Source organism: Corvus hawaiiensis, chromosome Z (assembly GCF_020740725.1).
Source record: "Corvus hawaiiensis isolate bCorHaw1 chromosome Z, bCorHaw1.pri.cur, whole genome shotgun sequence".
Classification (NCBI taxonomy): domain Eukaryota; kingdom Metazoa; phylum Chordata; class Aves; order Passeriformes; family Corvidae; genus Corvus; species Corvus hawaiiensis.
The window spans coordinates 57,662,035-57,688,386 of NC_063255.1; the positions used below are offsets into that span (position 1 = coordinate 57,662,035).

The 26,352-nt window shown below is 39.5% G+C and overlaps 1 protein-coding gene and 1 long non-coding RNA gene across 6 annotated transcripts; one reads left to right on the top strand and one right to left on the bottom strand.

Moving 5' to 3' along the window:
• Positions 1–89: 89 nt before the first annotated feature.
• On the bottom strand, positions 90–17,690 carry LOC125320378. 5 transcript variants are annotated; one of them, XR_007201091.1, is made up of 3 exons: positions 17,600–17,690; positions 17,037–17,268; positions 90–8,882 (listed from the first exon to the last, which is right to left on the bottom strand). It is a non-coding gene; the product is annotated as an uncharacterized LOC125320378 (long non-coding RNA). The 5 variants fall into 5 exon arrangements; XR_007201094.1 differs by lacking the exon at positions 17,037–17,268 and having other exon boundaries at positions 90–7,512; positions 8,820–8,882; positions 17,600–17,678; XR_007201092.1 differs by lacking the exon at positions 17,600–17,690 and adding an exon at positions 17,493–17,593 and having other exon boundaries at positions 17,037–17,131.
• On the top strand, positions 17,613–23,138 carry MBLAC2 (metallo-beta-lactamase domain containing 2). Its single transcript, XM_048292647.1, has 2 exons — positions 17,613–18,146; positions 19,672–23,138. Exons 1-2 carry the CDS (start codon positions 17,702–17,704, stop codon positions 20,058–20,060), a joined length of 834 nt encoding a protein of 277 aa, XP_048148604.1. The 5' UTR covers positions 17,613–17,701; the 3' UTR covers positions 20,061–23,138.
• The last annotated feature ends 3,214 nt before the right edge of the window (positions 23,139–26,352 follow it).

Below are 26,352 nucleotides of genomic sequence, written 5' to 3' on the forward strand. Positions count from 1 at the left end.
AGACTTTGGGCTTTTACACTGTTGAAGACGTGGCTTACTGGCACTGAGTTAAGGATGATGGGCCGTGATTTACCTTAGGATAAACAGTCTCTGGAAAAACACAAAGGGACAGCTGTTTTATTGGACGATAGTCCATTCTAACCAAGTGCCTGGCATGTTTTTACATACATATTATGTAGAATATTTCATATAGTACATTTTTAAATACAGAGTTAACTTTATCAGAAGATGCAGTAGATTTCTTTTCAAGACTGTCGGACTCCTGATCCTGGTAATCTACAAGCGTCAGCTGGCTTGGCTTTCTGCAGAATGCAGGGATCTTTACAGCTTTTTTCCAAAGTACAACACAACTGGTAATGCATCATCACATGTCAGCCCTGAATAAATAGAGTAGCTGCTGTGTGGGCAACTTAAATCTGATTCAAGTTAAAATCTGTGAAGTTAGTATTTTAGAAACTGACTTGTTAAACAAACAAAACAAAAGACAAACAAAAGAAACCCCCAAAACAAACGAACAAACAAAAGACAAAAACCCCACAAACACAGAATAATTGAGTTGTAAATCACCTTTTGGATTAATTGCAACACATTTTTCAAAAAGTGGGTTTTAAACTTAAATGCATGTTACACTGTTGGATCATATAAAATCAAAATGTTTTTAATATGATATACTTAGGAGTAAGTTCTCACAAGTAGTGTTTGTAACTTTTATAAAGGCTGAAAATACAACTTTGTGAAATACTTCTGAGTGAGGATGGCAGTCTTATTTTAAAAACTTCTGGTCCTCTGCTTTTAGAAGAACATAAGCAATCTACGTAAAATAAAGATTTTATTTTAGACTGCAGTGAAAGTAGTGCATCTAATATATTCTTAGTTCTACATACTTTGTATGTTTTATTACAGCAGGCCACTACTTGTATTTGTTAAGGCCAATTTTTATGTATGATCTAAAATAAAAACCTTTGGACAGCAAGTATTTTTGTAGGTGGTAGCTGCATATGGCATTCATATCTCGCATACCATATCTGCAGCCTTAATGGTTTATCTTGTTCATGCCTTGTAAACTTTGAACTTTTCTGGATAAATTTCAGAGAACTTGTTAGTTTGCAGAAATAGGTATGAACAACTAAGGGAGGGATCAGCGAAGTTCTTAGATGGTGATATGACTACACACTGAAAGCAGTATTATTCTTCTGTGCTATAAATACAGGATTTGAATATATGCATGTCCAAACTTGAAGTTTGCTGAAAACCAAAGAACAGTTATAAGTTTTATTGTCATTATGGTGTTGCAACAAATTCTAAGCAGTCAGAAAATCAGCTTCTAAAAAGAGGTGCAAGTGTTACACCTTTGGAAGAACACAATCTCACTGCTTTTCAGAAGTGCCTTGGCACTGATCTGTGTCCTTGCAGAACTCATTCCTAAGTGATGGCCTTATTTGCCATTGCTAAACTAATCCCGGAGGGTCCAGCCTAAGACTCTGCAGCTCCCTCTGGATGATAGACATGACTACAGTTTACATCTTAAAGGTCTCAGAAATACCTGATTTTTACCAGAGTAGTATTTTTCAACAGTTCAGCAGGAAGGTGGCTGCCCATTAGCAGAATGATTAATGGAAAAAGTAATTGGTCCTCAAGAATTACTGTCTGTTACAGAATAAGGTATTGTACTTGTTCAGGCAAACCACAACTTGTCAACAAATTGTTACTCATGAGTAACTCTTTTCTAGGGTTAGTTTTATAGTTCCGTCTTTGACAAAAGCCATCTATTTGCATTTCTTGTGTTAGGAAGCAAGGAGTCTCACCATTCACCTTGCACGGGGAGAAGAGCTAGCAGAAGCAGTTACAGTCACAGCAAGCGAATTTAATTTTCAGCATGCTTGCCTCATTCACATCTTCTGTGTTTTGTATATCACACACAAGAAACAGGCACACCCATTCAAGAAACAACTGCTTATGTGTGTGATTAACTGGCAGAATACGTTGCCCGTGCAATGGAGCTGAATGTTTATTACACAGTGTAGTCAACAACACTTCAAAATAAAAATGTTATTTTTAACAGTTTTTTAACACCTCTGAGGTGTGACCTGCACAGCATTTTAGTTTCATTTCCTTTACATATGATAGGTATTTTATCAGAACACTTGAAAATTACACCTTAAGGACCGAATTCTTACTGCATACAGAAGTTCACAGAATAATGCAGAACTGTTTCCCAGTCACCAATGAGGTGAAATACTTTAAGAAAATAAAACACAACTCAAAACCAACCAACAAAAAAAACCCTGATCAGTAATAATGTAATAACACTGAAAAACAGTATTTTTTACCATCAAAAGACAGTAAGATACAGAGAATGTGCTGTGACAGTGTCCTTCAAGTATCTAATCTCAGTAGTAAGTTTTCAACACTTCAGCTGTTGGTTCTTAAATAAAAAAAGGATGTTCCCAAACATTCAGGTTTTGCTTTTCTCAGCATTCTCTTGTTTTTTCTAATTAAAACGTAATGCACTAAAATACTTCACCACATTCCTTTTCTCCATTTTGTGGTTTATTTCTTACTGATTGGTTGTCTGTTTCTGTCTAGTTTGTTCTGTAGAAAAGTAAACAAGTACATCAACAATTGCATAGATAACGATCATCTGCCAGCTCACTTAACAGCTCTGTGAGATAAGAAAGTATTGCCCTAACAAGTGGAGAAACTGAAGCTAAGGGCTGAAATTTTCATCACTAATGAGTGTACTGGTGTAAACCAGGATTCCATAATTTCTTAAATTCTGCCATATAGTCTTTCTAAGCCAAGTTATCCTTAATTATGATTTATGCTGATTCATAAAAGTAATATATTTTTGTGTGTTCCTTTTTACCAAAATACTAAAGGCAATGTGTTCTAACTAGACTAACGGTTCTTCAAATTACTGTCATGTTGTTTGTCTACATTACTAAGGTCCTTCCAAGTCAGTTTATGTTAAAGTGCAGAGTTGTCAATTATTTTCAGTCACCTGAACTCAGAAGTTACATACAGTTCTTCAGAGGAGTCAACTGCCAATGAGCAGCTTATGTCCATAAAGGCCATATGTCTTTTTTTTACTCTGGTCATCAAGAATTTCATTATTTGTTTCAAGAGTTGACTGTTGAGGCACAGAATTGACTAGTGCAAATTGAGACACAATTTCAAGTAAAATGCGTATGTTCTTTTTCTGTGCAGAGGAAACACAATGGCATAAAGCTTACTCCATCAGCTGCCATTCCAGAATGCCTTAAAAAGGCATGTCTGCAAAACACTTGGCTAAAGAACTTAACAAAGGATTCCCTATCCTCTTTTACAGCACAGTACAATTAAACTCCAGTGTGGTTTTGGAGAGTCTGCTTAAAACCAACAGAGCTAAAGCATTAGGTGTATTGATACCCAGTCTACCTCCAGAATTCTGCTTCTGTAGTAGTAGCATAAGGTTTGAGCAGTGTAACATGTAGAAATAACAGTTAGTATGTTGCTTCATCCATATTGTCATCACTGACAGCTCCAAAGTCATCTCCGTCTTCAAAATAGGAAGAAATGTAGTCATTTTCTTAAACCAATGGAAAAAAAATCACTGCAATTCTGGAGAAGACAATTTATAGAAGAAACATGATTTAAACTGCACTTGAGCATCCACACTTTAAAATAGTAATAGATTCTTGGAAATGAAGAAGGAAAATCCTGTAATGAAGTTCTGATATATATAAAAGAAGAGGCAGCACTTTTAGTGCTGCAAAGGAGTATATATTGATTGTGTCAGAACACATTCTTGTGTTCTTTATCTTTTTTTCAGAGCTCTTTGTGAGTAACAAGTCTAGAACACACACTTAAATTTACAATACAATGTAGTGCAACAAAAATCATGAGTGTAATAATTTCTCCCACAACAATTCTCCCTTATTGGGAGCTAGGGACGTTTGTCAGCCAACACTTATCAATGACCAGGATCTGACTCTGTAAATAGGAAAACTAACATTATACTTCTTCATACTCTTCTTCATCATATTCCTCTGGTTCTTCTGCTTCATCATCTTCACCTTCTTTGTCTTCTGTTCCATCTTTCTCATCTTTGGATTTTTCTTCTTCCTCATCCTTCTTTTCTAGCTCCTGTCACAAGGCAATCTCTTTACAAGGTAATCCCACGTTACAGAAACAGCATATCCTCCATACTGCCGAAGAGTTAAGCTGCAGTTAACAGCAAGACACTTTGTGTAACAGTGCTGTGCAAATGTCTGTCAATATTTAAACCAAAACTATGTAAAGCACAAGAACTTAATAAGGACTTACTAGGTCTAGCATCAGCCGTAAAAAAGTATGTCTTGTGTAATAAACTGAGATGATGATTTCTCTTTACTATGCACTGTTAGAACAGTTGACAGAAGGCCATGTCATACTTGATAAAGCAATACGATATACTGTATGTAATAATTTCATCAAACAACTGGTAGATCACCAGGAGAAAAAATGCAAAGCTGTTTCACCTTTAAGGTTCCCACTGAGATATGGTGAGTAATTGCCTACAAAACAGAGGTCACTTCCTAAGTTTCTCTATGTTTCTTCCTTCTCAACTTACTAAATTGTTTAAGTTCCAACATCAGTAGATTGGTGAAACAGCAACAGATTTAAAAGCACTGGCACACATTCCTCCTCCTGTAAGCTCCAATAGTAGCTCTACTGTTCACATTACACTGTGTTGCTACCCAGTGAAGACCAACTGGTTGTTGCGTTCAGGTACAAACAAGAGCAAAGAAAGTCATTTCTCCACAGCCAGGCTCTATCCTTACCCTAACCCTCACACCACCACGCTGCAGAACAGTTGTCTGTCAGAGTAACAAGACAAGACCAGAAACAGGCTGTGCTGGTTATTTCATTTGTACCAAGAAACATACTAGCTTTCATTTTCCTTCAATTTCTACTGTAAAATTTAGAAATATAATGCACATCATATGCCACATCTTACCTCAATTTTTTTAATCACAACCAGATTACTTTTAGGATCAGAGATTTTTGCCTTTTTTGTTTTTGCACCTGGTGAAATAAAATATATCACTGTTATTTTTTTTAATGTGAAAAAGATGAATTCTCTTGTTTTAGTTAAGAGCAAATACATCCTGAATATGCCAGGGAAATCCCATACTTTCTGTATTAAAATTACCTTGGACTTTGAGGTACATCATTCATAGAGATGTAAATGCCTGATTTAGGTAAGAGATGCCTAGAAGGCCAGTCTGAAATTCAGTTTGAACAAGTAGTTGACGAAAGGCTGGGCTGAAGTACAACATTCAGCTTCACAAAATCCTAGTCACCTATATACTTAAAATATGTTAAGAAACTAGAACAAAATCTCACATTTCATCATCTTGAAAAGATAAAAACTCACTTACTAATTTATACAAGACATTAATGACAGGTGGGTGCTTCAGACAAGTAGATGTAAAAAAATGGCAGAAGTTCATTGGCCCTAACAAAAGGCATGATTACAATAGCTGCATGGCTTTTAGATGACAGCTGGCTCTCATCTAATGACTCTGTGTTGTGTATTTTTCCTTAGTCCCCTGATTCATGAACATAATCTTTATTGTCACTCCCTGATTAACTACATGGTGGAGCAAAGGTCAAAAATAGCATTCCATATACCCATGTAAGAGTTACCTGGATGGAAGCACCCTAAACCAAAGTTGCCCAAATATCAGCCTAATACTCAAGGAAGCATAATACTGAGAACTGCTGAGAAAACAACTGTATTTTGTCAAAAGCATTTGTCATAAATAACATTGAGTTTATTCCAGTGTTTTGCCTAGGAAAGAATTATATGACTAAAGCACTGCAAAGAGCTGAGGGAAGACAAGCTGTTTTGTAAAAATATGAATTTTTAGCATCAAAGCAAACACATCCAGAATGAAGTAGGCTTTTAAGGAAAACAAGTGGAAAGTGCAATTCAGAATTAATCATCCCTGCACAAACTCCTGCAAGCTTTTACAAATAATGCATATAGAGCAAACATGTGAGACTTGTCTCTAAAAACTGGGCATCTTTGGCCCTTATAAAATTAAGAGACACTGACCCATTGTTAGCACTTCAAGGAAAATAGCTCCCTACATTATATACCTTAGAGGTGCAATGGAATACAGTCTAATCTAATTTGATTCCCAAATACCTGGTCTCGCAGTACTTGGGCTAAAATGCATATGTCTGAGTGCTATATACATATGCATATGGCTGGCCTACAATGTCAACTGAACCCAGATGACATATTTATTTATTTATGTATTTATTTTATTTTTTCAGCAGGCACTGCTGGTATCTAGGATATGGCATTTCACAGCCCAGGGTCAGTGTGAGAGAGATGCGGAATTCTATCCAAAGTTTTGCCACTGAGAAGGCAGGTGATCAGGTCTTCCATTAAAATATTCAGGGAAACCAGAAAGAGGGAGGGGAGGTGTGTAAACGTAAAGCTGTCGCTGTGCATGGAACTGTACTGATTCCAAAACCACTCCTGCAAGCTACAAAGTGAGAACGGTAGGAACCTGGTTTGAATTTCTGTGCAAATTCTGTTATTTGTTCACCTTTGTTCCACCGTGGTTAAAGTGTCACCTAAGTTACCTGTCCTCAAAATACAACAAAGATACATACCAGGAGCTCTAATGGGTCACTGATCTGCTATGTACAAACTTCCTGACTCATAACTGTATCATCAGGACTCCACAAAAAAAACCCTAAATGCATCATCACGAGTCCACAAAAAACCCTTAATCCCACATAGGTTTTGCTTTTAGGGGAACCTATTTTTTAATCCAATCAAATTCTGATGGTCAGCTGATATTTGCCACTATAACATGTAGCAGAATGTACTTTTAAGAGCCAGTAGAAAAACTGGTATTAATTCCCCCAGTGAGCAGTGATTCTCTTTTTATGATAATCATTACCTTATTTTAAGAAGGAATAATAATTTTCATTTATTATTTCATTGGATCTTGGCGAGACAACTATTGTGCATAGGCTTATAAAAGTCCGTGGTTTCTTCTTTTGGAATAAAACCCCAGGTATATTCTGGTGCCACCTTTGGAGAATTTGCAAATAAATATTTTGTTTTCAGTTGAATCTTACAGTCTACCGTCAGTACCATGCTTTTCAAAGATGCTCTAAAAAGGAGCAAAGATTCCAGCTGATCCAGTCTCTGTGACTACACACGTTCCCATTCCTTTTTCCATTTTATCTGTCAACTGAAAAATGACACATGAGGGACTTGGAGACGAAGAACAAGAAGGCAAGCAATTATATATAAACAGACAGCTAAACACAGGAGGCCAAGTGTTATTTCACATAATCTGAACAACAGACTTCTACAGAGAACTTAAATTAAGTCATGCACACTAGGAAACACTCTGAAAAACAAATGATGCTGTGTAATAAAAATCTGTTTTCCTGTAAGAACTACCAATACCACCTCCAACTGCTTTTGAAGGATCTGGTTCACAAGTCTGCAGAAGAAAGCTGAAAAGAAACAAAAAAGTAAAACCAGGGAAAACAGAAAATAATCTACATTAAATGACATATGAAAGGCTTAAAAAAATGCAAAACTTAACCGAATCATAAACAAGAAAATTGAGAAACCCAAAATATAAAGGAAATCTGAACAGCCAGTTACTATTGAGTAGAAAGATGAGTGCTGATTAATGATATGAGTTTTCAAAACAAAAAGATTTGTAGGTTTTTTTTAAATTTTTCACTGTTACATATCTTGTATGTTAATATGGTGCATCAATACAAAAGGCAGAAAAAAGGAAGATAAATCTGTTCCAGTAAGTTAAAACATGCTACAGAAGCAAAGCAAAACCCACAAAAGACAGGCACACTAATAAAATATTTAGAAAAAAATCTGCCAAAACCCCTTAATTATATAGACTGATGAACATTTCTAGCATATTTTTCCTCTAACCACCTCCAGGTATGGCTTTTATCTGTCAACTACTATGTAATATTTGCTTCTTAAAAATATATAACATACCGTTTTTGTTTGCCTTCTTTGGTTTCATCTCTCTTGGGAGTCTTCTCCAATTTGTACAGAAAATAGCTTTAGTATAGAGAAATGATGATTTACAGCAGTAATCCTTCCCCTGCCACCAGGGAAAGGAAGGGACCCCGTCTGTGCTTGATCTTATTTATATGTATGCCAAAACGTTTTAGCATAACAGGAATTCTAGCTGTAATTTAAATTGAGGACAGGAGTCAGCATTGCCATTTCACCCACATAATGACAACTGGCTTCTATCTCAAGGAGACAAAGTTCAACCATTCCAGTGGCCCATGAGCTCTTCAACTTACTAAACTACCGTGTAATGAATTTTGCAGTAGTGAGCTATAAAGATATGGTTGGGGAAGGCTAATATTATAAAATACAGCTGCCCATGACAGACATCAGGTTGTGGTATTTTTAGTACCATCAGTGTTTGCTCCCAGTTCAAAACTGTTATCTGTGCAGCGAGTAAGGAAAAAGGAGAGCAAGAGTGAGTACTTAAGTTTGCATTTGTGCTGGAAATCAGTGGCTACAACTGAGTAAATAAATAAAATCAGAATATTTCCCTTTTTTTTTTTTTTTTTTTTTTTGACAAAACAATACTTACCTTGATCTGAAATCATGCAAAGAACAATACCTCTCAACAATACAGGGTTGGAAGGAATACATGACTTGGTAAGGATTTCATACTTTTTATTCTTTGAAAAATAGTGAATCAAACAGTTAAGAGCAGAACATTTCACAGGGTCATAGAAAATTAGCCTTTGATAACCTCATATATTACCTGGTGTCCATATTTCCTGCTCTTTTTCATTGTCCTGGTCCTTTTGACTGTATCTCTCAATTGCTGTAGAGAAGGATACAAAGTGTTATTCAGTTCACCCAGTTAAATGGCAATCCAGACACAGTCCTTGATATTTTCAAGTAACTAAACATAGTGTATTTTTCTAATCCCACATTGAACACTTTCCTGTTGTCAGACAGTAAAAAAAAAAAATACCCCAAAACAAACTAAAACCACTCAATACTCCAAATTTGTTCTTTTGTCCTTGAAAAGCATGAAATTGTTAAAAGCAGATTTATTCAAGGAAACTGGGAAACTAGGTTGAAACATCAAATGTAACACTAATTCTCTATTCAAGAGTTTCACAATCAAACCTTTACTACAAAACCAGTGAGTAACATTTAACTTCACTATGTTAACCATAAAGAGTAACCAGTATTCCCAGGTCTCAAAAGGCTGTGTCTCAGTCTGATCATCAGCTCCCAAGACTTCCAGTACAATGTAATGGTAAAGCTTTGCATTCTATCCAAGACTTCCAGTACAATGTAATGGTAAAGCTTTGCATTCTATCCAAAACAGCAGCCAAACACTTTAATCCATTTAACCTCCTTCCAGGCACAAGAATTAAATTGAGAAACGCACTGTAAATAATACAGTAGTTATACAGTGTAAGTACATCCATTTATACTGAATAACCTTTTATGTACAATCTCTAATGCCAACAGCAATACCAAAACTTTAGTATTTTTAAATCAGTCTAATTTTTTCTTGCCAAATTACCATATGCAACTGCAAAATCCACTTCATGCAAAATTACTGAATCTGATTGCACTATTAAGCTAATTAGGGATAATATTTGCAGATATGATACCAAAAAATAGTAACAAGACAGACTTTGACCTTTAGAATCAAAGACTTCTAGCATACAATCACAGACTCATAGAATCACAGAAGAGTTTGGGTTGGAAGGGACCTTACACATCATCTCATTCCAGCCCCACTGCCATGGGCAGGGACACCTTCCACTAGATCAGGTTACTCAAAGCCCCATCCAACCTGGCCTTGAACACCTCCAGAGATGGGGCAGCCGCACCTTCCCTGAGCAACTTGTGCCAGTGTCTCAACACCCTCACAGTAAAGAATTTTTTCCTAATGCCTAATCTAAACTTACTCTTTCAATTTTTTCATTTCCTGTCCTGTCACTACATGTTCTTGGCCCCATCTTTCCTGTGTAAGTTCCCTTCAGATACTGGAAGGCTGCAATTAGGTCAGCCTGAAGCCTTCTCTTTTCCAGGCTGAATAATCCAAATTCTGTCACTCTCTCCTCATAGGAGAGGTTCTCCATCCCTCTGATCAACTTGGTGGCCTCCTCTGGACTTGTTCCAACAGGTCTCTCTTCTTCCTGTGCTGGGACCCCACAGCTTATGCAGAACTGCAGGTGGGGTCCCACCAGAGTGTGGAAGAGGGGCTGAATCCCCTCCCTCAACCTGCTGGCAGTGGCCCAACCCAGGTTATTAAACAACATGAGATTCCCATGCACCCACTTCTCCAGTCTGTCCAGGTCTCTCTGTATGGCATCCCATCCTTCAGGTGTGTACTCACCAAGGAAAAAGAAGACATCATAAATGAAGCTAAATTTTAAACTTAGCTATTATGAAGGCAAACAGAACCTTCTCAAAATTTTGCAACAAAGCGTCTACATTTAAAATAAGTGTCTCAAGCCACATTCATAGATGTTGTAGAAAACTATCAGCAATGAGAGGAAAAGAAACTAGTAGTTTTGATTGAGATCAAGGCTCTTTAGTGAAGAAATAATTGCTGATGCCGTCAGTAAAAAAATACATTGACTGACTCTTGCCACTCACAGCTAATGAGCTAATTCCAAACCACTGCCAAGGTGGCAATCACCCAGTCTTGGCAGATGTAGTACCTACAGGAAAAATACAAGTAATTCATAACTTATATAGTGAGGAAAAAAAAAAGAACTTTCCATAGAAAATGCCTGCTATACACTCAAAATTAGCATTTAAATGAATTATGGAAATCTATGCTATATGGCACATTAACACATCAACATTTCCAGAATGAGATACAGCTTTCATTTACTACCTGAATAATGAAAGAGACAGCTACATCCAAAATGTTTCCCTTCTCACACTTCAAAAGACCACTTGGCTCACATACGTTGTTCTGAGGTGTTATAACAATCCATTCACTCTTGTAGCAAAGACAATTCATGAAGTTCCTGCTTACAGTCCACCCCATAATGCCCTCTTAGTTTTACAAGATGTTTTGTAAACCAGGTAACAGAAAAGATCCATTAAGAATAATCTACTCTGCAGTTTTCTTAAAGCTAGACCACTTTTCCCACAGAATGCAGTCCCAGAGAAGACTGCACACTGCAACTGAGATAAAAACAAGCTTTTTAAATTGCAGACCATCAGTGATGTAATTATAACCCCACCCCTCAGATGTGGCAGTTTTGAACAACTAAAGATTCAGTAAAAAGATACCTCAATTTACCAACTTACCCTTGCAGAGGTGATGAGAACATTTGAAGCATTATTTGAATATATAAAGTGGCTGTCTACCTGCTTCCCCTGCAACTGCTAATTTTGGTAGGAAAAAAACAGCTTTCAAAGCGGGCAGTTCTACTAAGGAATACACTCAGCAGCAAAGAGAGTGTTGCGGCAGTTGTGGCTACTGCTGGGGTGCCTGGAGAGCCACAAGGCCCAAGTGCAGCCTTAAACTTGTGGTGGGCCGGCTCTGAGGTCTAACATCTCCCTCGAGCTTACAGCAAGTTCCCACAAGCCTTTGTTTTTCTAGGCAAATCAATGGTTTCTGGTTGGCCCGCTGGCCCTCCACCCCTTTCTATGGATGTTGTTTTTAATATGTACGTTGCCTGTTTAATAAGTGTAAGTTCTAGAATGTTCCCCGTTCTTCAATGCCCCATTGGTCCCCGTCTCCTTTGTCCCTCCCCTCTCCCATCCCATTGGTTTATCGGTTTCCAGTCTGTGCCCCCCCAGCTCTCTCCTGATTGGTTTTTCATCCCTCTATAAAACCCCTGGACCCTCCACTATCCTGGTCTTTCGTCCCTCGATCCTTCCCAGAAAAAACCTGTGGACAACCCTACGGAGGATCCCACTCGTCTCCTTCATCTGCGGTCAATGTTTTTGGTGTGCCTGTGTGTGTGATGTGCTCTCAATTGCACCAGTAGTTGTGGGTGTTTGCATGGAGGCTCCAGAGCTCCTCCTGGGTGTCTCCAATGAGGATTGGCCTCCCTGAGAGTGCCAGATTCCTCAAGGATGCTCGGGGAAGACGCAGCACCAATTCCCTCGGCCAACACAGCAGGCTGTGTCAGGAGAGATCTCTCCATCTCAGAAAGAAGGTTGCAGGAACAAAGATAATATTGAGGTGAACAGTAAGAATGATCACATAAGGTAAAGCTGGAAAAGAGAGATAACATTTTCTCATAAAACAGCTGGTTCACTGGAAATAACCCTGGCTGGCTCTCAGACACAGTAGTTTCCTTTTTTGTGCCTCTAACAGAAATAGCAAACTTCAAGCCTGACAAAGATCAAGAGCACAGAAAGCCTCTAGTGAGATGAGAATCCAAAGACACTGGTATCTGTTTACTCAGAAGATGAAAGACGACATATGATAAAGGAGTAATTCAAAATTCTTCTATCATCATAAAGGGATCCAGCAATAAGGATCAGATCTATTCTTGCCTCAGTTTTACCTGGTTACATCACCTGGGCTCCAGCTGTAAATCAGGGGAAATACCCTGTCTTTTGTGAGCCACAACATCTGGCTGGCAGTGTATTCACTGCTCGCACTGCAGAGTGCTGCTCCATTTTATACATGGCTTTAGTACATGAACAATTGGACAATAAGGTGTGTTGAATTCAAAGCCTCATAAAAAAAATTGCATACAGTTTCAAAAACATCTAGAATTCACCATTACACCATGAACATAAATTACCAAAAATTCTGAGGGGATTGGACTATGAACCTATACATTATCAATATCATGAATATTTAGCCAGATAATATTCTGATGGGTTTCGGGTGGAAATGACACCTTACATTTTAGAGTTTAAGTCAGCTCTCATTATTCAAAATCAGCACAAGATAGGAAGGAAAAGATTATCCAGTGTTTATCCAATTCAGATTTTTTAAATGCTTTTACAAAGCTGTAATAGCCCTTGCCATTTATAACATTTAGAATAAGGATTCAGCAGCTGATAAAACTAGGCAAAAAATCATGAATGAAAATAAGCACTCCTCACAGTAAAAACGTCCAGTGACTTCTAGATTTACAATACCCTCAAAGTATGGTAAACAGACACGTAAGTCTTTCTTACTAGTCTTTCACATTCCTTCTTTCCCACTAGCTCCTCTAGCTCAGTTTTCTGACCAGGAAGCTTGAATTTTAACAGTATCAATGATGTATAACTGGATGTCAAGTATTACTCCAGCATTTATTGTTATCAAACAATAACAAAGCAATTAATTTTTAGTTATGTGTAAGCAAAAGAAAATCTTAGGTCCCACAGAATAAGATCAAGATTTGGCTTCCAATCCAGGTCTACTTCTGATAAAAACTTCAATAAATCACTTATCCTCACGTCAATCTTCATATTTCAAGGGACTTGTCAGTAACACTTACCAATATTTCCTGAATGGACTTAGGGGGAAAAAAGCTAACTACCTTTTACAATGTCCATCTATTAAATATAATATTATTTTCAGTATGTCTTTACACTATTTCAATGAAAGCTGAATTCAACACTAGTATTTAATACAAATGTCTTTGCTCTGATGAAAAATTTTCTTCTAAACCTTAGATGCACTGTATTGAGTTCAACCAGAAAAAACAGAAACAATGAGGGAAAAAATGTTTATGAACCCTGAATTTTCTGTGACTACATTATAGTGTTTTTGTGTTGGAGAATGGTTAGAGGATCAGGGACATGGATCATTGATAAAGACAGATCAATAAAAGAGCTGTACAAGCAAAGGCCTGCAAGAGAAAATGTTTGCATGAGAAAATGCCTGTGTGAGAAACAGGCCTGAGAACCAAAAGGGAGTTTTAAGGAGGTACAGTGCTGTGCTGATAAGATGTACTGACCATGAGAAGGGAAGAGAACTTTGATTTCTCAAGTCAAAATATAAATAATAGAAGCTTACCAAATGTAGTCTTTTATCTAACCCAATCATGTAGAAGTAAGAATGCGCTTTTGTAAGTTTCAACCAATTAAGAACTGATAAGCATGTGCACTCAATACTATATAAGTGCCTCTGTATTATCAATAAACGAAGCTTGCTTTATCAATCACATTGATTGTCTGCATGTATTCCCCCGCCGAAGTCAGCAATTTTTTTGAACTTTTCTCTGAAAACCAGTTTGTGTTTGTCATTCATGACTTCTTCATCCTGAATATTTTTTGTCCTTTACCTTAGTAACTATTTTTGGATCCTGACAAAGTGACACAGGCAAAGAGGTTTAAGATAATGAAAAGGCATGAAAAGACTCCAGCAGGACTGCAAGCTGACTCCTGAAAAAAAGGAGGTTTTTTCTTGTCATGGGTTAGCAAGCATAGTCCCGGAAGTGATGTTCTTGCAAAGAGCTGCTTACAACTTCCTCTATGACCTAACAGAACCTATCAGCTGGTTAGTTTGAATAATGAAAATTTTTTAAGCCACTTTAAAAATTGACCACCTCTGTGGTCCACATTTAAGAATGGACAAAGCCCAGGGGAGCTCTGTCTCATTTCCGGCGCTGGGACAGGTAGCTGCAGGGCCCGTACGGGGCCTGCCAGGCCCAGGCCAGGCCCTGCTCGGGCCAGGCCAGGCTGGGCCAGGCTGGGGCACAGCCATCCTGGAGCTGATGGGCCCTGTTCCACCCACAGCCCCCCCCCGGCCCCCCCCCCAGCCCTGCTATGTGCAGACGGGCGGCTCCCCCTCTCCAGTTCTGCCGGAAGAATTCAGCTGACGCTGCAAAGATCATGTGGCCAACAGCAAGAATCGACATTCCAGCTGCAAGGCATAGGTGAGATTAACCCTTTTAGTGCTGTGAAGAGCTGAAAACCTGAGGGAGGAGAAAGAGGAGATGCTTAAAGCTGAAATTCTGTTGTAAAGCTATGGTGGTGATGGACTATGCTGTATCAGAGTACCCACTGCAATTTCGTGAAGCATGGCGGGTGGGGCATTCAACTTGTACTTGTGAGCAAAAGCACCTATGCTGAAACAAGCAAATGCTGAAGCAGCTGTGATTTGAAGAGACATTTGAACAAGGAGAGATGGAAGCGGTGAGGACTCTTGCTCCAACTGGAAGGAGACCTCTGTTCCTAGAGAGACTCCCAGAGATAGTCCTAGAGATGAAGATGCTTTTTTTCTCCCAGGAAAGGAGGAGGGCCTCTACTCTCAGAGACGGAAATGCTCCCAGAGATGGGTGAAGTTTTGTTTCTGAACGGCTCAACCTTAAAAGGGTACCCCAGTAGCTCAAGATTGGACCCTCGAAAGCAGTTGTGGGAAAAGCTGCAAGTTGTGGGAGGGGACTCTCACATGATGCGAGCAGAGAACCAACCTGGGTGGCTGTCTCGTTGTGATAATGTCTCCATAGTATGAGCAAGAGAGACTCCTCTTCCCAAATGAACTGAACAAGGTTATTATGGAAGTGGTAAACAGACTGAACATCTCAAGGGCTGTCTTTTTGCATTGTCAATGGGAGAAGGGAGAAAGGTGGGCGGAGGAGAAGTGTTCTGAAGGTGTGGTATGATTTTATTTTTTTTCCCTTCTTTTAGGTCTATTAATAAACTTTTATATATTCTTTCAAGTTTTGTGCCTGCTTTGCTTTTCTCCTAATTCTTATCTCACAGAAGGTAAACAGTAATGAGTATTTTGGACCAAACCACTACATCTCTAACTAAAATATTTAACAAAGGTCATAAAAGAAAAAGAGCCTCCAAAACATTTACAGTCACATCTCTTCACCTTCACTGTTATACCAGCTTTCATCTCATGAATTGCACAACTCATGGGTTTACAAGTAAATAAAAATGTGAGAATGGAGGAAAATGTCAGTAAATGGGACCCAGGAGAAGCTCAGCTGAAACACTGTGATACTGCTCACTTCCCCAGGGCACTCAGAGGTCAGTCCAAGGCCCTAGCCCAGAAATCCCATGAGCTGCTCATTATTAACTGCAAGATTACTGTACTGCACCTTGGTTGGTACAAACAGCTTGTTCAAGACTTATTGCTGTACCTGTATGAGCACATCTCTCCAGACAGAAGCAATGGCCTTTTTATTAAGGCCAGAGAAAACAAGTTGATGCCAATTTTTTTCCTACTTATTACTTTCAACAGAAATAAGTTCTGTTTGGATGAAACAAAATCACATTATGTATTTCCATGTCACTCTGCAGCACAGAATACGGTCTGAAAAATAAGCAGAGACCAAAATAAATAGTTTAAAAAAAAAACCAAAGCAAAAGCTAAGGCTGAATATGTAATTAACTGGAAGAGAAAAAGAAAAAGGAAAAGGAAAAAGAAAAAGGAAATAGGAAAAAGGAAAAGGAAAAAGGAAAAAGAAAAAAAGAAAAAAGAAAAAAGAAAAAAGAAAAAAGAGAAGAAATTCCTTTGAAAACATGATGAAAAGCAAGATGTGAGCCTTGCAGAATGGAGAACATAAAAGATAAAGCCCCAAATGTGCCCAATTATCTAAATGTTAAAAAAAAGGAAACAACAGCAGAACAACACAACAAAATAAAAGTTAAATGAGATGTTGAGCTAGCAAGGAAAGGCATTAAATGTAGTGAATATGAAGGTCCATTTTTAAAAAGCTGTTTTAAAATTAATTCTCAGTTAATTCCCTTAAAACGGCATTAGTCTGATACAAAGTAACAAACTTTAAAACTAGCAGCATTTCAACTTCACATTTTTACCCAAACTTGTGATTTTTTCAAGTATACTGGCTTAGAAGGTTTATGTTTACTGACAGCACAAAGTGACAGAGGATTGGAGAAATTGTGAAGGAAAAGTTGAGTTGTACAACTAAGTCACCAAGCATGACAGTTACCACAACTAGTGTTCTGGTTGCCTTGAGGGATGTCTAATGGATCACCTGGGTGTATTTTCATGTTTATGGGTAGCTTGTGTGCCATTAATAAAAGAGAAGATTTTCAGATTTAAGCTTTTCAAATTCCTCCGAACCTATGCACGCAGTTTCTCGGGCAGCTGCTCAGGGGAAGCTGATGCTCCAGGAGGGAAAGGCCCGTGGAATCGCCATCCCCGACACCTGCCGGCAGCTAGTGAGACAAGAGCAGACGTAAGGAGGCTGAGCGCTCTGACGAGCTCTCGGTGTCCTACGCTTTCCCCACAACAAAACTCCTGATCGTGTTTTGTGGATCGTGGATCCTTCATTTTCAGGGGCAGGTGCAATTAGCTAAAGGGAAGAGCAGATACGAAAGATAGGACTGAACTTTAGATACTGAGATTTTGTGAGTGTCTTTTTAAACTGACGCCCGTGAAGATACTTGTCATAAGGATCACTAACCCCTGCCGTGTGAGAATACCCCTCTCCGCTCCTTTCCCTCTCCCCTCGCCAACCGTCCGCCACCCCTGGAGGGTCCCACCGCTCCCCACACGACCAGGGCATTTCGCCCTTACCTGCCCCTCCGCCGCTGGTCTCAATGGGGAAACGGGTTTAAATACGCGCCCCCTCACGCCACGGCTGAGCCCTCCCCCGGGCCCCTCCAGGCTTCCCCTCTCGTCACCTGGCGCCGCCACGCTCCGCCCGCGGCTGCCGCAGTGGGCCGGGCCCGCGCGGCCGCCGAGACGCTGCGGGAGTTTCGCGGCCGCGCAGCGACGACTGGGCCATGTCGGCGCTGGAGTGGTTCGCGCACAAGCCCCTGGGCGGTGGTATCTTTTGGATCCAGGAGCGCTTCTACGAATCGGGCAACCGGGCCAACATCTGGCTGGTGCGGGGCTCACAGCGAGACGTGGTGATCGACGCGGGGCTGGGGCTGCGCAGCCTGCCCGACTACTTGCGTGACGCCGGGCTGCTGGCGCCGGCCGAGGGCGCCGGGCCCCGGCCGCTACTCGCCGTGGCCACCCACGTCCACTTCGACCACTCGGGCGGGCTGCAGCACTTCGAGGAGGTGGCGGTGCACAGCGCCGAGGCGGCGGCGCTGCTGCAAGGCGACAACTATGAGGCCGTGACGTGGCTGTCGGACCGGGAGGTGGCGCGGCCGCCGCGGCCCGGCTGGAGCGCACGACAGTTCCGCGTGCCGCCTGTCCGGCCCAGCCGCCTCCTGCAGGAGGGTAAGGGGGCCGGCCCCGCCGCCCGGGGGGTGCGAGCCGCGGCGGGGGCGCGGGGCACGGTGTTTTGGGTATTCTGGAGCGGCTCCTTTGCCGCTGAGCGCCTCCTGCTTTACTCAGCTCCTCGTATAAAGTAATTAAACCGATTAATTTTGTCACTCCTGTGAACCTACAGACCACCGGCAGTCAGCATGGGACCAAAAAGATGCGTAGTGGGTTAAACCGTTTCTCCCAGTTCTTAAAGTATTTGGCGGCAGAGTCTTTTTTTCCCTCTAGAATGAGAACCACTCAGCAGTGATTTAAGTGACTTAATTGAGCACCCCAGGTTTATCCTTAGGCTTCAAATGGTATATCAGCAGGTTATGTTCTAGCACCCGTATTATTTATAAGCTGTCAAGACATAGAAGTGGAATTAACAGAACAATTCCTGAAATATGTACCGAGAATACTGTTTCTGTTTTACAGAATTTACGTGAATTTTATGTGAATACATTTACTGAATTTTACCTGACTTACGTAAAAATCACTTGTTACTGATGTAGCATTTACAGAAGTGGCTTGTTGCAGATAAAAAAGAAGTCATTTAGTCTCTCACAGGAGACAGTGACTAGGGTTTTTGGTAACAAAACACCTAAACTTTACAATACAGTTCAGAAGAAGTTAAAAGGTGGCTGTCAGGTGACACCTTTGGCATGATACTTCCTCTCTTCTTGGTTTTATTAGGCTATCCCACATAAGTGCTTGGAAAAGCAGAACTGAACTTACTGAAGGCTTCACTAAAGAACTGATGTGACAAATATTTAACTATAGTAAATCAACAGAAGTTTAAGTTGGTTTTTTCCTCTAAAAGGAGGGATTATTTAAAAAAAAACCAAACCTTTTTTAAAAGAGCAAGTACTTTGGCTGCCAGAGTAGCATCAGAGTTTCTAAGACATTAACTGAGACATGAGACACAAGTATCAGTTCAGTGGCTGGTGCAGTTAAAAGGCATTCACATTTAAACTGGCAAAAAAATGACCTAATGGTAAGAAAGTTTTATTTTTATGTCTTGTTGAATGAGATGAAGAAAGTGTGTGGAGGCCTGTCTTGGTTCTCCTCCAGCAATTTATGTTTTGGCCTTTTGCCTTTTAGGAGTAACAGCAGTGCAGTTCTAGATGAATTAAATATGGATAAATTATAATAAATTGTGAAATACATTCTTTGTAAACGTTCAAAGGACAACCAGCTTAGATGTGTTATATTTGTTTCCTCTTGTATTTTGTCTACTGCGTTGCTTTTCACATGTGAATATATTCCATTAATACAACCCAAGCCTGTGTTAACTGTTAGTGTCATTGGAAAATACTTTTTTGTTACATATATATTTCAGACATCTCTTCGGCAGTCACCAAGAAAATAAATGCCCCACTCCCACTGTTGCAATACATAGTATGTATAAACTCTCTGCGTATGAGTAGGTAGTTCTCTTTGTGTCATTTAAAAAAACATGACAAATACATAAGTTTTCCTGTAACAAATCTGTTTGCAGGGGATGTGATCAGCCTCGGAGATCGACAGCTCACTGTCATGCATATGCCTGGTCATTCACGAGGAAGTATTTGCTTACATGACAAGGACAGGAAGATTTTGTTCAGTGGAGATGTGGTGTATGATGGATCTATGATCGACTGGCTTCCCTACAGCAGAATCAGTGACTACGTTGCAAGCTGCCAGCGCCTGATGGAGTTAGTAGACAGAGGTCTTGTGGAGAAGGTACTACCTGGGCACTTTAACATATTTGGGGCAGAAAGGCTGTATCGGTTAGCTTCCAACTACATTTCCCAAGCTGGAGTTTGTCACAAGATTTCTACCTGTGCCATGAGATCCATTGCAAGCATAGCACTTCGTGTTACAAATTCAAGAATCACTTCTCAGTGATAGTCAATTTTGTGTGATCTGTCACCTGCTGTAAAACCAAATGGATTGTGAAAGCATCAATAACAAGCAAAAGCGGTATGCGTTAGGAAAAAGATGGCAAATTGATACAGGTGAGCTTCAGAAATTCTCCCTGGTTTTTCCTACTTTATTCATGTTTTTATAAAAACTCTCAAACTAGAAGCTTTAGCCAAAGCAACAGTTTTTCTTTCTACTTTTTCAGGGCGTGTTTGCACGTGTATTGCGATTGAAATATAATGTTTTATTTTTGTTACAACTCTGGCAGATGGATATGCTAAAATGAGAGGTTTTACATTAATGCCTGAAACCTTGTTGATGTAGTACTAGACTTGTGATTATTCATCAACTCCTGCTCAGGTTTTGACCTAGCAGAGCTCTTGCTAAGACCTAGTGTGTGCTAGGAGCAGTGCCATTAGGTCAAAGCAGGAGCAACACGTATGCAGGACTAAGTGGGCAGAAAGAGAGAATTCTGCAGCCATTGCCACCTGTGAGAGTGGTTTCTGCTGCACCTCTCATCACCTGAAGCCTTACGGTTGCAAAGTACTTGCCTGGCAGTTTCTTTAGAATACACTAACACATGGAAGTTCAATAGACCAGACTTTCAAGCTGGAAGTCACAGATACATCAGTTTATCACAAAAGCTTTTGGTGCAGATGGACTGTTGAGGCTTTCATGTTTCCTGGTGTGGTGCAAGGAACCACTGCACCAGGAGAGAGGGAGCAAGCGGGAGCACTCTCACCATTGGCTAGGGAACTGTTCTGCTTGTAGGCATGTGAGTTAGGAATTAGAGAAATTGTGAACTAGTGAATTAATGTGTTAGACTACCCTCTACAAAGTGGATTGAGCTTTTGCTTGGTGTGTTTATTTTTTTCTGATAAGCTTATAAAAAATATTTATAGAGTATGTTGTTCTGGAAAATTGAGAGAAGTGGACTGTGACAAGCTTAAAGCATTTGTTTATGCTTATGGGTATTTTTATGTGACTGTATTGTAACTTGGTTATTAATGATCTGTGTTAGGGGAGGGATTGAGGCTTTAATATGAACTTACCATAGTGAAGGTCCTGCATTAAGCAGCCAGTACACTTGTTACCGCAAAGTGAATGTAACTCACATTGTTTACTGTTTGCGTCTGAAGTATGTGCTGCACATGGTTGTTCAGAAATGTAAAGTGTGTTGCATTGAGTTTGTTCCAAAAAAGTGTTGAATACACTGAGAAATGCTAAATAGCATTGTAACTTGCTTATGAAAATTGAATGTGTGATATTTAAAAGCTATTGAAATGGTTAGAGTTTGTGTAATTCTAACAGTTTGTATATATTTAACTTTTTTAAAAGGACACTGTCTGAATTTATTTTTGTGCATTGACATATATATATATGTTCCTAAAAAGACTGCAAATGTTTCTCACAAATTTTAGTGCAGTTTAGCTTTTCTTGTTTGGCTTTCACTTTATGCAGAAGGTTTTGCCCCCATCATAGCCAATAGAAAGGGAGCCAAAGGTTTGGGCTCTAAGACATGAGGGAGAGGAAGTTGAATAGCCTTCTGAATAGAGGCAAATTCTTGTGGGAAAAAAAACCAAACGATTGCAAAATAAAAAGCATCTCTGTCTAAAAATGATGAAAGCGAGTATCTTATGTAGGGCTTTTTCCATTCCATAGATCACTGCACTCCTGTCTTTACTGTGAATATATTTTTCACCAGGATTTGTACTGATTGGTTAAAATGTGCCTAGTTCTTGTTAGAAGTGCCTATCTCCAAGCTGAAGCAAAATTGTGAGTGGGCAGGATACATGCAGAGATGCAGCGCTTGAAAGACCTGTTACCACTCAGCTTACAGTCTCTCTTTTTTTTTTTTTTTTTGAGAAGTCCATGTACATCAGTGTATGATGTGAGGAGTGTTCAGTGGGTAGACTTACGTCATAAAACCAAGAGGTTTTCATCTTGGCCTCAGTTGGCAGAGGAAGAAACACAAAAACAGCCTGGGAAGCAGGCTGAAGGTATACATACCACTAAACCTTACACCAGTTATCCAGAGGATGCCATAGTGTCACAGCTTTCCCAACAGTAATTGAATTCCTGCAAATAAATTGACAGTGGTGTAAAACCAGTAATAGTCATGCTTTTTAAGCAATGTTTTTGTGAAGACTGTGGGAGCCCTGTGCTTTAAGGCAGACACCAAGAAGTCCTGTCACAAAGCCTGCCAATATGGATGTCAAGTTGCTAAAAGTTTTGCAAATGTTCACTAGGAGAGTAAGATCACTTTGAATTGGCATTCTGTGTTATGCCACTATCAGTTTGTTTATTTGATGCAGTATTAGAATCTCTCTAGCCAGATTTTTACTGTATTGTAAAGCCTGAGCTCCTAAGAGAAGACTCACAGTCAGTTCAAAAGGAAAGATAACCTCCATCTTACCTAATTTATGTTTAAATCTGTGCTCAATGTCTCTGTCAGCTAAGATCCTTAAATGGCCATATCACTGTCAAAATGCCCTATTAAGCTATGCTTAAGTCCATTAAGTACATAACCAAAACTTTGACTTCTTTACCAAAATACAGGGGATAATTTGCTAGCTCAGAAGTGAGCTTTACCTGCACATAATCCAAAGTGGAGTTTGTTAGTAAACTGCTGCTATAATCCAAATGAAAGTAGTTTTTGAGGGTCATGAAATTATTTTTTGTATTATAAGAAATTTACTACTAGATAAACAATACTTAAATGATCTTAAGTTGAAAGAACTGTCTCTGATTATTTTTGTTAAGACTTACCAAATTTTAATCTAAGAGTTTGACAGTGGTCCTTTAACGTTCCTTGGATTAACTATTTAAAATGTGCATTGTAACTGTAAATACTGCATCATCTTGAGCATTTAGAACTGAGTTGATTTGTTTGTAATATCTAAATATATGTTAATACAGTTTTCACTAGGCTGGGGAATTGACAAAAATTGGATGGGAAGTTTTATTCTGTAATCTGTCAAGACTATTATGATGTTAAACAACAGGTTGCACATAAGAATTAATTTTTTTAATGTTTTATCATAATAAAATATTATAATCCTATGCAGTTAAGTCATAATTTCTAGGTATTTTTCAACAGAAGCACTTTTCATTCTAGATGGGAGTATATTTACAAGTTGCTAGCAGAATTATTTATGCTTCTGAGCAAGAAACTACATTAAAAATGTTTACACATCATAGATGTACTGTGCCTTGCACGAGCAGATGTCTGTAGCCAAAGAAAACAAAAAACAACAAAATGCAGCTCTGTTAGGAAGCGGGAGGGAGATAAAGGTGGAGGAAAAGGAGGATTTATTAATATTTAACGTTAAAAATCTAGGTCTCAGAATTCAACCAACACTGGTTCAAGTTCTTATTTATAATTAATGCATTACTTAAATCAGTAAGCAGTACCTCTTGGGTCTAAAAATTCAGCCATATATTATCCACTACTACTTCTTCAGTCCCTTCACTTTCAAATTGAATTAGGAAGTATATGAACGATCGAGAAGCAATGAAAAAAACATTCATTATGTTCTGTTCTATTTTAAATTTATTTGAAGTTAACTATTACACGGAGGAGCTGCTAGCCAAAACATTTTAGCTGTATTGCACCGGGTTTTCCGGGGCAGTCAAAAAGCCGCCTCACGTGCATCATTAGTCCAGGCACTGTAGAGTGCTGTGAAGTCACTGTACTAGCTTACACATCAGCCGCGCGTTGCTTGGCGTACCAGTGTAATCCTACCCCAAAGCCTGTTACTGCTCGAGTAGTGACTGTAGGGGCGGGATGCCCCCTCCTGTGCAGTGTCCCTGGGTGGGAATGTCCCCTCGCTGTCCCGCCGGCGCTGCGCTGGGGGCAGTGACGCCACCGGGTGGCCACAAGGCGGGCGGGGGCTGCATTTACCATGAAAATACCAGAATTGAAGATCTAACTAGAAACCAGCGGTATTATAAGCCTGCTCCTTGCTTTTACTGTGCTACCGAAATCCATCTTCAGCACATGGTTACTCCTAACTGCTCAGATTTTATTGACAGGCTAATCTCACCTGTTTAAAAATTAATCATTAAAAAATTATTTTAGTAACTAACTATGTGCATGATCCCACACATGCCCAGCTGAGTCCTGGGGAGGCAATGAGGCATTCAACAGAAATTAAAATTGGAAAAACAAAAAATATAAATAAATAAATAAAAAGACTCTGACATGGGAAAAGGCTCAGAAACTTAGCCAACACTTCTGCGGCTGTGCCAGGTATTTCCCAGCAGTTTGATTGAGATGCACAAAGAAGTACATTGACAATCATCAAACTGGCAATGATACTTTGTATGTTTTTAATGTGGCTTTATATTTTTACATTGATTTTTAAATATGATTTTTTCTAAGAGTGACATGAATAAAACTAACTTGAACTTGCTTGAAATCTTGCCCAACTTCTTTAAAAATTCAGGATTAATTTAATTAAGGTTCTGATATGTGATCTGATTTTGAGCAGTTGGGATGAGGTTTATAATCTGCACACTCAAATTCAGTTAAGAAGAACGGAGTGGTGGGATAGTTTCAAATAACAATAAAATTAGGACTAGAAAAGAAAATACATTCACTCAAAGGGAAGACACACCTGGCAGACAGCCCCACAAATGACTTTCAGAAAGCAACAGATGAGTTTGAAAATTAAGTAAAAGCCAGTAACAACATCTTTTAAGTATATCTCATAATTAATTATTTTCCTTATTAAGCTGACAATATGAATGTGTGATGAACATGCTAGTGATATTCTAATTTACCAACTCTATTCATTAGAGGAGATTTTAGGAGGGATTTAGCCAAATTTGAAAATGTAAGGATTTGCAAGTCACTGCTACCACAAGCCTGTACTTATTTTTAGCTATTATTATTTGAGCCTGTCTTTTCTGTTTGGAATTCTTTGCATCTCTGTTTCACATGCAGTATAAGCACTGCTTTAATCAATTTACAAAGAGTGGCACTTTGGTTTCTGGAGCAATTTTTTACCTTTTAAGTTTAGAAGTAGGGACCTGAATGTAGATCTCCAGTTCCCTGAAGCACACCCAGAGTATCAGGTATTTCACTCTACTTGACACAGAGCAGCCAGGGCACAGGTGGACCGTGAGACAGGACAAGCTGGAAGCCAAGCACAATCACAACACAGGCAGGGATTGTGTCCTCCCTGCAGAGTAACCTGACCTGTCAGCAGCCCAGTGACTGCAGACAGTGGCAAGGTGATGACTCAAGTTCATGCCCAGGCCAGAGTCTGGTCAATATGTCAGCAAGAGCAGCATGCAACACGAAAGCAGGAGTAACTCCAGTGCAGCTCAGGCAAGGACCAAGGGCCCCTATGCTGAGCTCCAGGATCAACATGCAGAGGAGGTGAGAGTGGGGGTGAAAAAGGGCAATTTGAGGCTCTTGGTGTAGTCAGGCTCCTGGTGCTACTCTCCCACACTCCAGTAGGTATGCACCATTTGGTTAATGCTTCCTTTCTCTCTGGACACATAAATATGCTGGATGAAACACATAAAAAATGAATCTGTGGTTATATTTGCACCACAGTACAGGCTGGGGGTCAAACCTGCCAGTAATTTATGCTTTTAGTTGTAAAGCTACCATCTGTAAACAGAGGTCAGTTGCAAACCTCTTGCCTCTGCGTATTTGATCTGTGCACCAGACATAATATGAACAGACAGCCAAATAAGTTTAATCTCTGCTTCACTTTGCTCAGGAAAAATGCGTCTTGAGCAAGTCAAACTCTACATATTCAATACTGTGTGCTCGGTATAAACCTACTAATAGTTTTTTACTGGAAACCCAGGTGCAAAGCATCTCCAAGATATGCTATCAGTCCTGAAAGGAGCAGGACTGAAATGCCTGAAGGAATTTTTCATTGCCTGAAAATTTTCAGTCTATATAGCCACACTCCACAACACCGTATTAGCACGGATCTGAATATTATTATGGTCCAGTTAGTAACACTATACTATGCTGTCACAGCTGGTTACAAAACAGTCCTGTTTGCAAAACAAGGCATAAGGGACAATTACTCTGTCACAGACCAGAGCACTGCGGCAGCACTTTTCACAAATCTGAGTTTTCTCACCAATGATGTATTTCCCCCACACAGATATGTAATGCTGACTCAGTGACTGTTTTGCTAGACACAAAAATATTAGTGTCAATGACAACTGGAACTATACATAAAGGTCTTCAGTCTCCACACAGTACGTACTGCTCTCCATCAAATTTTTAGTAAGGCGAAGTGTGTAC

Bases quoted from the DNA above. Each gene is read 5' to 3' on its own strand.
- MBLAC2 (XM_048292647.1), top strand. From the start codon at position 17,702: ATGTCGGCGCTGGAGTGGTTCGCGCACAAGCCCCTGGGCGGTGGTATC. The intron at 18,147-19,671 runs GTAAGGGGGCCG...ATCTGTTTGCAG, and splicing joins CAGCCGCCTCCTGCAGGAGG to GGGATGTGATCAGCCTCGGA.